This window comes from Mauremys mutica, chromosome 11 (genome assembly GCF_020497125.1).
Source record: "Mauremys mutica isolate MM-2020 ecotype Southern chromosome 11, ASM2049712v1, whole genome shotgun sequence".
Taxonomy (NCBI): domain Eukaryota; kingdom Metazoa; phylum Chordata; order Testudines; family Geoemydidae; genus Mauremys; species Mauremys mutica.
In genome coordinates, this window is record NC_059082.1 from 34,616,355 (window position 1) to 34,631,716 (window position 15,362).

Sequence of the window (15,362 nt, forward strand, 5' to 3'; positions counted from 1 at the left end):
CTGTTCCTCTACATCTTCTTCTGGAGTCAAAACTGACTCTGCGTGGTCCTGAGGTGATGATTGGTTCGCTGGGGGTGGTGCATTCTTACACTGCGAAGCATGTATCCACTCTGCAGTGCCAGACAGTTTAACAGCCGTCTGGCTAGTAAGCAGTGCCTGATGATTCTTTGATGTTCTTTAAGTCTTTTTACTACTTCTTCCTTGACTCTGGCTATAACAATGGCCTTCACACCTTATCTTTTCCTGGTGCATACATTCCTCATTCACACAAACAGATTGAGAATACAAACAGTAGTATTTTATATCGAGCAAAAAGGCATTGCAAATTAAACCTTGCTAAGTTTTACAATTAATAACCAAGACAATTTACATTGAGACCCAGGCCTTCAATGTTTCTCTAATTTACTTAACATAGGGTACGTCTACACTACAAGACTATTTCGAATCTACTTAATTCGAATTTGTGGAATCGACCTTATGAAGTCGAATTTGTGTATCCACACTAAATACACTAATTCGACTGTCTGAGTCCACAGTAACGGGGCCAGCATCGACTTTGGAAGCGGTGCACTGTGGGAAGCTATCCCACAGTTCCCGCACTCCCCGCTGCCCATTGGAATGCTGAGTAGAGCCCCCAATCCCTGCTGGGCGGAAAAATGTGTCGAGGGTGGTTTTGGGTAACTGTCATCATTGAACCGTCAATCACGCCCTCCCTCCCTCCCTCCCTGAAAGCGCCTGCGGGCAATCTGTTCGTGCACTTTTCTGCTCAGTGACAGCGCGGGCGCCGCAGCACTTTGAGCACGGATCCCGCTGCAGTTATGGCCATTGTCAACTCCTCGCACCTTATCGTCCACCTCTTCCACAGTCAGCTGCTGAGAAATCGGGCTACTTTTCAATGGTGCTGCGAGCACTGGTGGACCATGGGGGACGTTTTACCAACATCAACGACGGGTGGCCAGGCAAAGTTCATGACGTGCGTGTTTTCAGGAACTCTGGTCTGTTTAGACGCCTGCAGGAAGGTAGTTTCTTCCCGGACCACAAAATAAGTCTCGGGGATGTGCAGATGCCTACAGTGATCGTCGGGGACCCAGCCTACCCGCTAATGCCCTGGCTCGTGAAGCTCTGTGCAGGCGCCTTGCACAGCGACAAGGAACTCTTGAAGTCCCAGCGAGCAGTGAGCAGCGTGACCTGTGACTGTTCAGTTTCTTTACAGAGAAGCTGAACCTGCCCCTGTTTCTTTACCAAGTGACTGTTGACTAGCATCTGCAGTTACATACCCCGCCCACCCCGCTTCCCCAACTTCCAACACACGTTTAAAAATAAAATACATTTTCCACTGTAACTTTACAAAGGTTTCTTTATTGATGACTTTGCGTTACAGGGTTGAAACTGGGACACGGACTGTGCTGGGTAGGGTGTGCGGTGATGTAAAGACCGCCTGTAAACTCGAGGAATGACAGGCTCCTGCTCCCAGAGCGGTCTGCAGTGCCGGACTGGATGTTTCAACGGAGCCTGCCATCCCTCCTTTTTGGGACTCTGTGTGCGGGGGCTATGTGGCCTTTTGGCGGGGGAGGACGGATACAGATTCCTCTGCTGCGTGGCTCTGTGGTCCAGGACAGGGACCGTTGCATGAGATCTGTAACCCCCCTCCCCCGCTACAAAGTCACGTACTCCCCCACCCACACAGAACCTGCAAACCACCTCCCATACCGACCAGGGTGCGTACTGACTGCAGTGTGTGTGTGACCTGCTGCTGATCCTGCCCCCATGTCTGTACCCTGGTAAAGGTGATTGTCCTGTCAAATTACCAACCTCCTTCCCCCCCTTCAAACACAGTCTCCTCTAAAAGAACATGACAGAAAAAGTAATTAACAGAAAAGTATTTTTTATTATCAACTAGACAGTTAGGGGATGAAACTGGGATGGGGGCTTGGGTGAGGCGGGAAGGAAAGGACTTCTCAAAATTTAGGCTATGAGAGCTTTTCGGTACTTGAGCACTCTGCTGGGGTGCAGTGACAGTTTACACTGGCCTCTGGCACCCCTCCTTCTGGTTATTTTGGGTGAGGGGGGTATGGGACTTTGTGGCGGGGGAGGGTGGTTGCAGATACACTGCAGGGGGGCTCTGTCCTCCTGCCTGAGGTCCTGCAGAACATGCACAAGGCACAGGAGCATGTCCGTTTGCTCCCTCATTAGTCCAAGCAGCGTTTGAGTCGCCTGCTTGTCTTCCTCACGCCACCTCTCCTCCCGTTCGCTGTGTGAGCGCTGGTACAGAGAGAGGGTCTCCCTCCACTGGCTCTGCTGGTCCGCCTCGTCTCGGGAGCACCCCATAACTTCAGCGAACATCTCGTCCCCTGTCTTTTTCTTTCACCGCCTAATCTTTGCCAGCCTCTGTGAGGGGGATGCTGTGGCAGGTCTGGAGACAGTCGAAGCTGTGTGATGTGAAAAAGGGAGTGAATTCCTTGCAAAGATAAATTTTTGCGAAGAATGAACACAGTGTAGTCTGTCTCTGTGAATTCTGGGTTGAGATCCCAGTGCCTGATGGGGCAAAAACCATTTTCGCGGGTGGTTCTGGGTAAATGTCGTCAGTCATCCCTTCCTCCGGGAAAGCTACAGCAGACAATCATTTCAAGCCCGTTTTCCCTGGATTGCCCTGGCAGATGCCACAGCGTGGAAACCATGGAGCCTATTTTGCCTTTTGTGCCTGTCACCGTATGTGTACTAGATGCCGCTGACAGAGGCGGTCCAGCAGCGCTACACAGCAGCATGCTTTTGCTTTTGCATGACAGCAGAGATGGTTACCAGCCATACTGTACCATCTACCATACCATAAATTGGTAATAAGATGGGCATGGTTACCAGTCCTTTTGCACTGCACCATTTGCTGCTGTCATAAGTGCCCCTGGCTGCTCTTAGCCAGGGGCGCAAAAGCCAAAATTGGGAATGACTCCCTGAGTCAATCCCTCCTTTTTGGTATCTAAAAATAGAATCATTCCTGCCTAGAATATGGGCAAGTGTACTACAGAACCACTGTATCAGAGAACCAGAGAGCACAGCTGCTCTGTGTCAGATCCTGCATAGATTATGAGCTGTATGCTATTCACAGGGGGTGCTCCTGCAACAACCCCACCTGTTCATTCCATTCTTCCCCAGCCTTCCTGGGCTACCATAGCATTGTCCCCCCACTTGTGTGATGAAGTAATAAAGAATGCAGGAATAAGACACAGTGACTTGTTAGTGAGAAATGAGTGGAAGGCAGCCTCCAGTTGCTATGATAGTCCAGATAGGACATTAAGGAGTGTGGAGGAGAGGAGCCCATCATCCTGCTGCTAGTCCAGGGGCAATTGAATCTTTTCTTTACACATGAAGGGTGGGGGCTGATGGAGCTCAGCCCCCTGTTGCTATGATGATGATGGTTATCAGCCATACTGTACCATCTACCAGGAAAAATTAGGGCCAGGCGCCCTTGATTGACCTTACCGATGCTAGTCAGCATGGTTACCAGCCCTTTTGCACTGCCCCATGTGCCAATAGGCTGATGATGAGGACGGGTACCAGTCGTATTGTACCATCAGCCATCCATAGCGTGGGGGGAGCAAGGATGTTGGTGTTGAGTGCTGCACCATCGCGTCTATCTGCAGCATTCAGTAAAGATAGGGTGACATGTAAAAGAGTCAACAGAGGATTGTTTTCCCTTTCACTTCTGGGGGTGGGTGGGGCGCTGCGTAAATTGCCTAGCTATGCCCTGACCCACCGCGGACACCATTTTTGACCCTAGAAGCATTTGGAGCTCAGCCAAGAATGCAAATGCTTTTCGGAGACAGCAGGAACTGTGGGATACCTTGCGTCCTCAGTCCCACCTCCCTCCATGAGCGTCCATTTGATTCTTTGGCTTTCCGTTACGCTCGTCACACAGCAGCGTGCTGAGTCTCTGCTATGCCGTCTGTCCGGAGATTTTTTAAAAATACTTTGGACCAGGCGTAACATTACAGTAATTCCCCTAATTAGATGCAGGAGTCTCCGAGCGAGATCACCCTGAGGACGGTCACTGAAGGAGATAGAGAGCGCATGCTGCGTGAAAGCCAGCACAAACCAGGGCCCTGTGCAGCCGTGCGTGGGGAGGCAATGCTCCCTGAGTACCTCATGAAAGCCTCGCGCGGAAAAGTGTGCTACCACGAAGCACCCAATAAGGCAGCTCTCCCCAGGAACCTCCTGCGGAGGCTTTTCGATTACCTCCAGGAGAGCTTCGTGGAGATCTCCCAGGAGGATTTCTGTTCTATCCCCATATATAGAGAGACATCCTTTTCACATACTTCAGATTCCTGTTATATTAAGAATAAAAGTTTACATGGTTAAAGCACTTACCAACTGCTCCTTCCCCTGATTCAGGATCCGGGTTAACGGCCGGGGACGGTTGGTAGGGGATCTCTGTGACGGTGATGAAGAGATCCTGGCTGTCGGGGAAACCAGCGTTGTAAGCGCTGTCGCCTGCCTCGTCCTCCACAAACCCTTCCTCATCTTCCCCGTCCGCGAACATCGCCGAGGAACTGGCCGTTGACACTGTCCCATCGTCAGAGTCCATGGTCGCTGGTGGGGCAGTGGTGGCAGGCTCCGTAGCGTCCGTTTGCCGGTTTGATTTTTTGGTAGCTTTGTCTGGGGTCCTTGATTTTCATGCGGCGCTGCGTTGCATCCCGCCTGTATCCTCTGTCTCTCATGGATTTGGAGACCTTCTCGTAGGTCTTTGCATTCCGTTTTTTGGAGCGCAGCTCCGAAAGCACAGACTCCTCGCCCCACACACCGATCAGATCCAAGAGTTCCCGGTCAGTCTATGCTGGGTCCCTCTTTCTATTCAGAGATTACATGAACTTCTCTGCTGGAGAGCTCTGCATCGCTGCCGGTGCTGCTGAGCTCGCCCCGATGGCCAACCACGAAATGAGATTCTAACTGTCCAGACAGGAAAAGGAATTCAAATTTTCCCGGGACTTTTCCTGTGTGGCTGGTCAGAGCATCCAAGCTCGGACTGCTGTCCAGAGCATCAACAGAGTGGTGCAGTGTGGGATAGCTCCCGGAGCTAGTAAGTTCGATTTGCATCCACACCTAGCCTAATTCGACATAGCCATGTCGAATTTAGCGCTACTCCCCTCGTCGGGGTGGAGTACCGAATTCGAACTAAAGAGCCCTCTAGGTCGAATTAAACGGCTTCCTGGTGTGGACGGTTGAGCGGTTAATTCGAATTAACGCTGCTAAATTCGATTTAAAGTCCTAGTGTAGGACAGGCCATAGACACAATAGAGAATCCTGTCTCTTACTACCTAAATCTTAAAACAAAGAGTTAGAGAGGGCCCAATTTGTAATGCATATGGGAAAACAGAATCTTATAGTCCCAGAGGGTCATTCCTTTCTGCTATTCAAAAAGGGTGGCTAGCAGGATGAAATCAAATTATATTTTAATTCTTATGGGACATTATAAAATCCTGCTCCTACATATCCCCCTTTTGACACTAAGATTATTAATCGCCAGTGTCACTTCTTATTTAGTCCACGTAATAGAAAATACTGGGAGGTGATTTGGGCCTGTGGCTTTAGCTTTGCATACATTTGTTTTATCCACCAGCACATTTTAAACATTTTAATTAAACACATACAATTTAAAACCAAAAACAATTAGGGGTAGTAACATTAGTATGCCAGTAGTTGTGGGAGACCATCCAGAAAATGTTATACCAATGGTAAGCTATGATGTTTTTCTGAAGTGGCAATTCTTAACATGTCCCCATTTGCGTGTATAATATGAATGGTCCCGTTTTCCACATTAACTATGTTACCATTTTACGTTTTAACAGATGATTGGTAACTGTTTGCCATTCAGTGCCAAGATTGATAGAGAACTCAGCTAAATCAGGGCTTACAGTAAGCTGAGACTTTCTTTTTTTGTTGTTGTGGCAAATAGTAAATGTGATTATTGGTAAACACAGTACTTATATTACATTTACATTTGTCTTCTGGTGGGTTACTAACAGTTTTTAAACACTTTTTTCCCCAAGAATTAACACATACACAGAGCCCATTATACAGTACTGTGGTCTCATTATTAATTTTATTTCACATACAGGATTCTAGTGAGATGTCTTTACTACAGGGCTTTGGAGCAACAGGCATGGATAAGCATACCCACTTTTGAGGAATCCACTTGGTACAACCTCTGGTGTCCAATAGTTTCCCTTTCTCCCCAGCCCACTGGTTTGAGGTCCAGGACAGCCAGAAAGATCCCAGGTGCAATCTGGGGAGTGGGCTAACCTTCCATATCTTTGCTTCCAGAGCCTGTTGGTGTGTGATTTTAACAACAATTTCTTCACTTAACAAATTTTGTCTCACCGTATTGGAGACATACTGCATTTATTTATATTGATAAGTATCAAACAATGTTTTTTCCTTTGCTTTAACAGATGCATCAAAACCTTAATATTTTCTGATATTACCCAAAACATCTTATGTTCTAAATATCTGCATTTCAGTACATTCCATAGTTATTGCAGTATGTTTTTTTTACTTTCATTTGTTTTTGTAATAGGTTGTTCTGTAGTTGGTATTAGCTTTTTCTGATTTTCTGAAAGACAAAAAACATTTTTCTACCCCTTTCGGGGTGGCATTGATTATCGCTTAAAAGATTCCTTTCTTTTACAAATACCCTTGCTGATTGCAGGCAAAACAGAGGAATTATCCCCATATTTTCCTGTGTTTTTTGTTCTATAGGCAGGCCAGGTTTTAATGGGTTCTACTTTTTAAGGGTTATGGGAAAATTATTCCACTGTTTAGTTATTAAATTCATGAGGTGGTGTACTTCAAGTTTTTCTTCTTATATAGCAGACCAAGTTTGTAATGTTTTTCCTGCTGTGTTAAGCTTTAAGTTTATTCACAGGTAATAGCTGAGAAGCATCATTACCATATTACCTTCAAGGATTTTTCCAAAAATCATACACACTATACGGTGTTACGGGGGTACTTACCAACTTTAAATTTATTTCAGTGTTTAATATTAACAATAACATTTAGCATCAAATCTCTTAAAGGGATCTTGTTATACCATGTCTTTTATTTAGGCAATTTCTTTTGTGCTGGCAGTTTTCACCTTCCTTTATCAGTTAGGTAATTTGCATCAACACAGGCTTGGATTCAAAGCCATCAGCATAGCTCAGAGACTCTGTCTTAAAAGGGACACAATCAACTTCCACCAGAGTTTTGATTTCTTTCCACTTTCAACTCCTGCTTACAAAACACACAGAGATCTGAAAAAGAAAACACAGTCTATTGCGGCTCTTTTTGGAGCCCTAATAGGATTTTAATTCCAGTAGCACGTTTCATTTGCATTTCTTTTACCCCTTTCTACAATGTACACTGCACATGTCCTAGGGAAAATGCACATTCCTTCTATACTACAACTTTTTTTTTAAACAGCCATATCAATTTTTACATAAGGTGTAACTGTTTCTTTTGTTCTTACAGAGTTTTCATGTACCCTTATCAAAGTGACAGTCTGATTACACAGAGCCATTTTAAGGCTCAGTATTTTTAACATTGCTTCTTTTTGTTTTGTGCACCTCACCTCTGCTGTTGCCTCACAGGGTCACTGTTCATTTTTTATTCTTTCACTACAGCTTTTATCTGCTATTGTTACAAAAAAAACCAACCAACCAAACAAAAAGACTCTAGAATCTCTCCCTATTCTCCTGATTTTGACTGCCCTATTGCAGCCATGACTTGGTCTTTATTTAAAAACATTTTAAATTTTGTAAAGAATCAAGTTACCCCTTAAGGGTTAAATGCTAAATCCCAAAGCCAAATAACACTAATTACCTGTGTCTTGCAAAAAGGTCTGTCAGTTTTGCAACTTTGAATTAACGAGTCAAATGAATTTTTAGTGGCATTAAAAACAAAAACAAAAACAATTTATCTTACACCTACAAAACAGGAGTTTTACAAACCAGATGTGCTGGTTTAGATTCTTAGAACTTTACATATTTTTACAGACAAATAGATACATACACATTTTCTTTTCCTTAACATTCCTTTACACTGCTTTGTTTTTACATAGCTGTATATATATTTGGATTATTTACAGGCATTCTTCTGCAAAAGGGCCCGTTTTCCCTTCAAACTGGCTGCAAAGAAACCAAGAATTCTCTCTTTAACATGGTCCTTTTTAACATTTTCACAAAGTTTAACTGCATAATTCTCTCCAGCCTCTGTAGAGTTAACTTTTCACTCTCTTTCCTTAAATCACTTGTTTATCTCCCAAAATGACACCTTTATCACCTCAGATTTCACCATTTTAAGTATTGTTCCAGGGGTTCATGCCTGCACTTACTGCTTTTCTTACTCCTGACACTATGCCCTTTGGGCTTCCAACCTGTTTTTCAGTTTCTTTATCTGTTGCTTGCCTGCTTTTCTGGGCCCGATCCTGCTTTTTTCCAATGAACCGTTTGTGAGTGATATTGTGGTCACTTCACAATTTTGAAAGAAATGTTCAAGGAAAGGGACCAGGAAGGGTGGGGGCTAGTTGAGGAGCCCCCCCCCTTTGCTGAATTGGTAGTGGACCACTAAAGAATCAGTTTCTGAGGCAGACAACAAAGGGGAACAGAACAAGGGGACTTTTGTCCTTTTTACAATGAGATGGGAGTATTAAGGGGGTTGGATCGATCCGGGGTTTGGAGAACGGGGTAAAGGGGAGCGCTCGGTCTGGTGGTGGGAGAGGAGGCTTTTAATAAAGCTTTTAACTTATTATTTGAATATTTGAGAGAGGCGAGTTTTGATTTTGTCCACCTACGATTTGCCTCTTCCCACCACTGCATGAAACAGTTAACCTCTCCTTTAGCCAGTTTAGTTTTAGGTTGGCCGAGTTTGTCCTTTAAGACGTCCACTCGGTCTTTGTTCCAAGATTTTAACAGTGGCCACTGAGTTTTGGGATCCCCCTGATTTAGCCTAGACCATTTTTCCAGAAATTTACAGGAGTCTGGACCCTTTTTACAAGAGTCCGGACCCATCCTAAAATACATAAATGAGCCGGCGTTCATTTAGGGAACTGCCCCGACTTAGACGTCTGGTTACCCATACAGGAGGACTTCACACACCAATTGCACAAGAAGGAAATTCGGGTTTGTCAGAGCGATGCCAGGTGCAACACACAAAAGGAGCCCACAGGCTACTGCCTCTATCGCCCTTGCTTTCACACCAAGGGTTTTACCCAAAGTGCGATGCGGCTGCGATTGTGCAGATTCCACTCACTCAGACCGTGGGGACAGGAACCCCTTGGTCGGCCGATCCCCGGACGGAGATGGCACCCAGACTCAAACACTCCACAGGAGAACAGATAGACACAGAGACAGGACAGTCCTCAGTCCGGACAAAACACAGAAATAATTACCTGACCAGATTCCTGATGTCAGATCCCGGGATTCCTACCAGAACAGAGTGGGAACCAGCAGGTTCGATGGCGTAGACCTCACTGTGGTCGTGCGCCTTTCCGTTCTGGTGGAGGACCGCTCGGGCCAAATGCCCAGGTGCCGGCTGCCACGGTCGTCCTACAAAAACGGTCAGGAATCACACAGCCCCAGTGAAGATGGTTGCCATCTCGGTGGAACCTCCAAATTGTCAAAGTTAGAATCAGAACTCACAGTTTGTCAGACCACTCTGTTTTATTAGCACAGCGCTCTGCTAATAACACCCAGATAATGTGAGCACCATGCAAGACACAAACTATCTTATTTATACAGATAAAAGGGGGAGCACTTAACAAGATAACAAAGGAAGCAGAATCTGATAAGTTTACCTGGGGTAGACATGCATATCTTATTTCCTTACTAACTATTACGGATCTTCTGTTAATGTTTCGCCATTAGCACCCTTGTTTATGCTTAATGTTTCTTTTCCTGGCACCTGTATTTCAACATTTCTTATTTCTGCTTAAAGGTACATACAACATTTCTTAAATCCATTCTTATTTTTACAATATAATTCATTCTACTTTCACACCTGAATTAAAAAGAACATTGCTGCTGCGTGCCAATTATTGCAAGACCTCAAAACGGAGTGGGTTGCTAAGCACCTTGGTTTGCATGTTGAGTATTGCACTTTAGCCTCATAGCCCGCCACTATTCCTGTTCTCTTCCCATATCCTCATATTTATATAACTTTGCAAGAGCTATACCAATTTATACCAGCTGAAGATTTGGCCCTATATGTCTAATGTTACAAATTAAACAACCATGAATGCAACTTTCTATAAACTGTCAAGAATGTATGTGTGTTTACAGGTGCTAAATACCTAATTGTATTAAACATTATGTTAATGTAAAACAGACAGTGTCGTAGTTACCTAAAGTTTCATGATATTTAATTGTAACTCCTTATATATACACCCCAACACAATACTGGTCACTATTGGTCAAATTCACCACCCTTCACACAAAGACCAAGTAAATAGATTTTGTATGAGAACTCTGCAGGAGTTTGGGGATTTAATCTACCTCCCCAAACCATTAGTATTCTGAGCCATACATTGATCAAGTGGTCCTTATCTTGGGTCATAGAATGCAAGCCTCTACACCAGCTGATTTGGACCCAGCATGGAGTGCCTCACATCTTCAGCATTTAGGTGCTATAGAGACTTCCCTCCCCAGCATAGCTTCTCCATTCACACCTCCCGATGTCTGCATACTGCCCACAGTTCAGAAGGCATTGATCCTGTCTTACTTAGCTGTACTAAGTTGATATATTGTATACATATGTTATTGGATAAAGAGATATTATAATATCTCATTTTAATAGTCCCCACTGTGTATGAAACAAGCAGAGTTGAGGCTACATGGTCAGCCATAACATTTGCATTTCCTAACTGCTGAGTTCTAACTAGAGTAACTTTATCCTTGCACTAGTGTGGGGATTTTTTTGTTGTTTGTTTTGTATTAAATTACATTACCCTGAAGATGGGTTAAGATGGAATGTGCGAGCTTCTAGTGCGGGGTGTCTCAGTCTCCCAGTTCACAAATTTCTTCTATCACTCACATGTTTCTTCTAGAAGTGATTCCGTTTGCTCCTCCTGGGGGACAGCTGCTTCTCCACTCGGAAAGATTTGCTTGTGTTTTGCTCACATCAGGTTCCACAGTGCAGCAGCTCTTTCATTTACTCAGCAGCACTTGCTGCTAGCTCATTTATGTCTCACCCTACAATCTGCTTTCCTAAAGGCAGTAAGCTTTTGACTACTGATTGCTATATACTGTTAACAGTAGGTGTACCTCCTCTGCACTAATCACTGCACTCCCTTATCGTACCTGAATTATTGTGCAATGTCTAGTTGTTTGTCTTTAGTAATTTAGGATTGGATCCTGCAAACTTCTACTTATGCAAATAGTTTCTTCATATGTGCATTCCTGTTGCCTTCAGTGGGCATGAGTGAACATGTGCGTATAACTTGCCTAGTAATGAATGAAACTAAATTAGAAAATATGCCATTTTTATCCACTACAGAACTTTTTGATCAAACATGGCTTTCCTATCCCACTGCTTTCTTCTCTTGAGGACAATTTGAAATATTAAGTCTCTCAAATTGTTCAGAAACCAAAATGATTTAAGAGACCAATACTAGAATACATGAAAAAGATTCAGAGGGGTAGCCGTGTTAGTCTGGTTCTGTAAAAGCAACAAAGAATCCTGTGGCACCTTATAGACTAACAGACGTTTTGCAGCATGAGCTTTCGTGGGTGCTTTTCGTGTTGCATCCGAAGAAGTGGGTATTCACCCACGAAAGCTCATGCTGCAAAACGTCTGTTAGTCTATAAGGTGCCACAGGATTCTTTGCTGCTTTTACATGAAAAAGATTCTCCCATGAACCCAATTTCCCTGGCCGATATGTCCTAATACAGCAAAAGATCAATTGTTAAGAAAATATCATTTGACATCAGTTAAGCTCCTAGTACGTATGTTCCCCATCATTTATTGTCTATGTACATTCCACTATTCACAGTCCAATAGATTCAGGTAGAATATCTGGGGCCAAACCTGCAAGGACTGTAGTGCCTCCCACCAGATAGGGCTGAGCAAATAATTGATTTTTTGGTTCGGTGGTCGAACAGAAAAATGTAAAAGAATAAATATTTTAGTTAGTTTCAAACCAAAACTGGATTTAAAAAAATATTTTTGTAGAAACAAAAAAAACTAATTTGGGTCAAACAAAATATTCTAAATATTGATTTGAATCAACATTGTCAAAGCAGTTCATTTAGAAAAATGCTGGAAAAAACCTTTTGACATTTCTGAAATTTTTCTTCCCAGTTTTTTTCAGCCAAAAGTATTTGCCAAATTTGACCCAAAATGCAGATAAGTTTCAATGCCCCCCAAAATGCATGTAATAAGGCAGGCCTGCCTGAAGTGCCCTCTTGTGGCAGAACAAGGGACTGCCTTAGTTTCCTTTTCTTCAGAGTCCCCAGTAACTCCACAATAGCTCTCTTGCCTCAATACTTCCCCTCTTTGGGACTAGTTTATTACTAAAAGTCCCACACATAGTCCATTTCTCACACCCAGTTTATGCGGTCCTTAAAATCCCACAATCTTTACACTATTGACAAAGCCAGGGCTGGCTTCAGAGAAAATGGCATCCTGGGTGAACTTGCATTTTGGTGCATCAGCCCCCTCTGCCTCCCTAGAGTCCTCACCCAGCCTACCCCCATAGTCCCTAACCCCCACTACCTCCCCAGATTCCCCACCCACCCTGCCCCTGTTGCCTCCCTAGTCTCCCCACTCATCCTATCCATCCATCCCCCCATTGCCTTCAACCCCTGCTGCCTCCTCCAGTCTCACACCGATTGTCCCTGGACCTGCTGCCTCCCCTGGTCCCCTCACCCATCCCACACATCATCCCTGCTCCCCACCCATCCCCCCTGGCCCAAGATGCCTCCCTGGATCCCAGTGCTTAATTTGTAATGCAAGAGGTGCCGAGGCTCGAGAAGTTCCTCTGGCCGTTGAGTGATGTGTAACTGACACGGCAAGCCCAGAGGTGCTGGGGCTAACTGCCAAGCCTAGAGGTGCCAGGGCTTAGCTCTGGCAAGCCCTGGAACAAATTAAGCTCTGTGGGCTCTCCACCCATCCCTCCTCACCCCCACTGCCTTCTCAGGCTCCCCAACTCTCTATTGCCCCCAGGCCTCACTGCTTCCCTTGCCCCATTGCCCTAAGCTCCCTTCCACAGCCTTGCAACTGAGGTCCACCCCAATCTTGCCTCTGGACCATGGCACTCCCTGACCATGGTGCCAAGGACAGTCACCCACTTGTGAGGCCAGCCCTGGACAAAGCATCTAGCATGCTCCAGCATCCTCCACCACAGGTGGGCTCTTCTTCAGTCCTCTCCTATCTTTCAACCAGGACCACGAGTGCTGAAACAATTTTTATAGCTGGGATACTGAAAGCCATTAAACCAAATAGTAAACTCTGTATATAATGGAACAACTTCAAGCCAGGGAGTGCAGCAGCACCCCTCGCACCCTTAGTTCCAGAACCTCTGACCAGGACAGCTACTTCAGCCCTTCCAGGTGCATTGCAACCCTGCTCTTCTCAGCAGGAACCACCACAGCCTCTCTGCTGGAGCTCATCCTCACCAGGGGAGCATCCCTCACTCTCCCTGGCCGTCAGCTCTCCAGCATGGAGACATCAGTGGATAAATCCCTTCACTGTTCTCTCTGCCATCAGCCCTCTCCGGCCCTCAGCTTTGGCTCTCCAGCTTAGAAGTCAGCAGGCAACTTCCTCTGCTGCTCTCTGGCCTTCAGTCATCTCCAGCCCTGGTTGGCCAGCCTCTGGTTAAGAGGGATCAGCCAACAAACCCCTCTGCTGCTCTTCTACCTTCAGCTTTCTCCCAGGAGCCTCCTGCAGCTTCTTTCTATAGTCTCCTGGCTCTCACCTGCCAATCTCTCACTCCCATGAAGCTCTCACCTGCCCTTCTCCAGACTGAACCCTCCACTATCTCAGTCTTTCCCCATTTTTATGGCTCAGATGCTATCCCTTGAAACCCAACTGGGAAGCAGCTGATGAGTCAAAAGGCCAGTTGCACCCTGTAACAATGCATTTTTCGGTGAATTAACTATTCACCAAACATTCTCAACTGCCACTGAGGCAGGACTGAACCCTTAGATACATTAAATAAATATGCAAACATGTTGGAATCTTTAGATAATATTAAGGGTTTAATTGTGCCCATCCTTATGAAGGTACAAGTCGTGCAAGGTGCAATTCCAGGAGGAAATGTGGCTAAATCATCTTGAATACTTCTTGGTAATTCCTGTTGTAATGTTAGCCCCTCCTGCAAGGACTGTGGTTTAAAGACCACAAGTTTTCAGTAAGAATTCTAAACACTCAAGACAGCAGAGTCATCCTAGCTTTACATTAATGCGAGATGAGAATATCACCCTGAGGCTGCCAAGTTGTATAACCCCTTATTTGTGTCTCATCACTGGATATATAGAAATCTGTGACTCCACGTCACTAAAATAGGTTATGGTACCAGAGAATACACTCTCAGGACGTGGAAAGCTGCGAATGCACCCACTTGTGCCAATGAGTGAACTCAGTGGACATAAATAATGTTGTGATGGGTTCAGTCACAGAGACCCCCTTGGAACTGTCACCTGATGTGCTGAGATTACCCCTGAGCCCGTTTTCCTTGCTAGCCTGGGACTTCAGAACCCTGCCTTGTTGAACCAGACACGCTAGCCTGCTGCAACATAGACCCAGGTCTGGTCCACGCCCCCAATGCTGTAGGCTTTAAATGAAAACAGGTCAGCAGGTCACCTAGCTCCAACACCCAGATGCCCAGTTCCCAATGGGATCCAAACCCCAAATAAATCCATTTTACTCTGTATAAAGCTTATTCAGGATAAACTCATAAATTGTCCACCCTCTATAACACTGATAGAGAGATATGCACAGCTGTTTGCTCCCCCAGGTATTGATCACTTACTCTGGGTTAATTAATAAACAAAAGTGATTTTATTAAGTACAAAATGTAGGATTTAAGTGGTTTCAAGTAATAAACAGACAGAACAAAGTAAGTTGCCAAGCAAAATAAAGCAAAAACACGCAAGTCTAAGCCTAATACATTAGGAAACTGATTACAGAGAATATCTCACCCTCAGAGATGTTCCAATAAGCTTCTTTCACAGACTAAACTCCTTCCTAGTCTGGGCCCAATCCTTTCCCCTGGTACAGTCCTTGTTAGTTCCAGCAGACATTTTAGGTGGAAAGCAGGGGTGTTCTTATGATTGGCAGCCACCTCTGTCCTGCTTCACCCCTTTTTTATAGCTTTGGCACAAGGCGGGAATCTTTTG

General features: G+C 45.0%; 1 protein-coding gene across 7 annotated transcripts in view; it reads right to left on the bottom strand.

The window, feature by feature from the left end:
• Window positions 1–11,277, bottom strand: part of ACSBG1 (acyl-CoA synthetase bubblegum family member 1) — a 74,233-nt gene extending 62,956 nt beyond the window's left edge. Inside the window, exon 1 of one of the 7 annotated variants that reach the window (XM_044979600.1) lies at window positions 11,059–11,277. In XM_044979600.1, coding sequence (XP_044835535.1) covers window positions 11,059–11,060 — 2 coding nt within the window. In that variant the 5' untranslated portion in view covers window positions 11,061–11,277. Of the gene's footprint in view, window positions 1–10,972; window positions 10,992–11,058 lie in introns of those variants that run through there. The other 6 variants (XM_044979595.1, XM_044979597.1, XM_044979594.1 and 3 more) reach the window with 6 other exon arrangements.
• Between the last annotated feature and the right edge of the window lie 4,085 nt (window positions 11,278–15,362).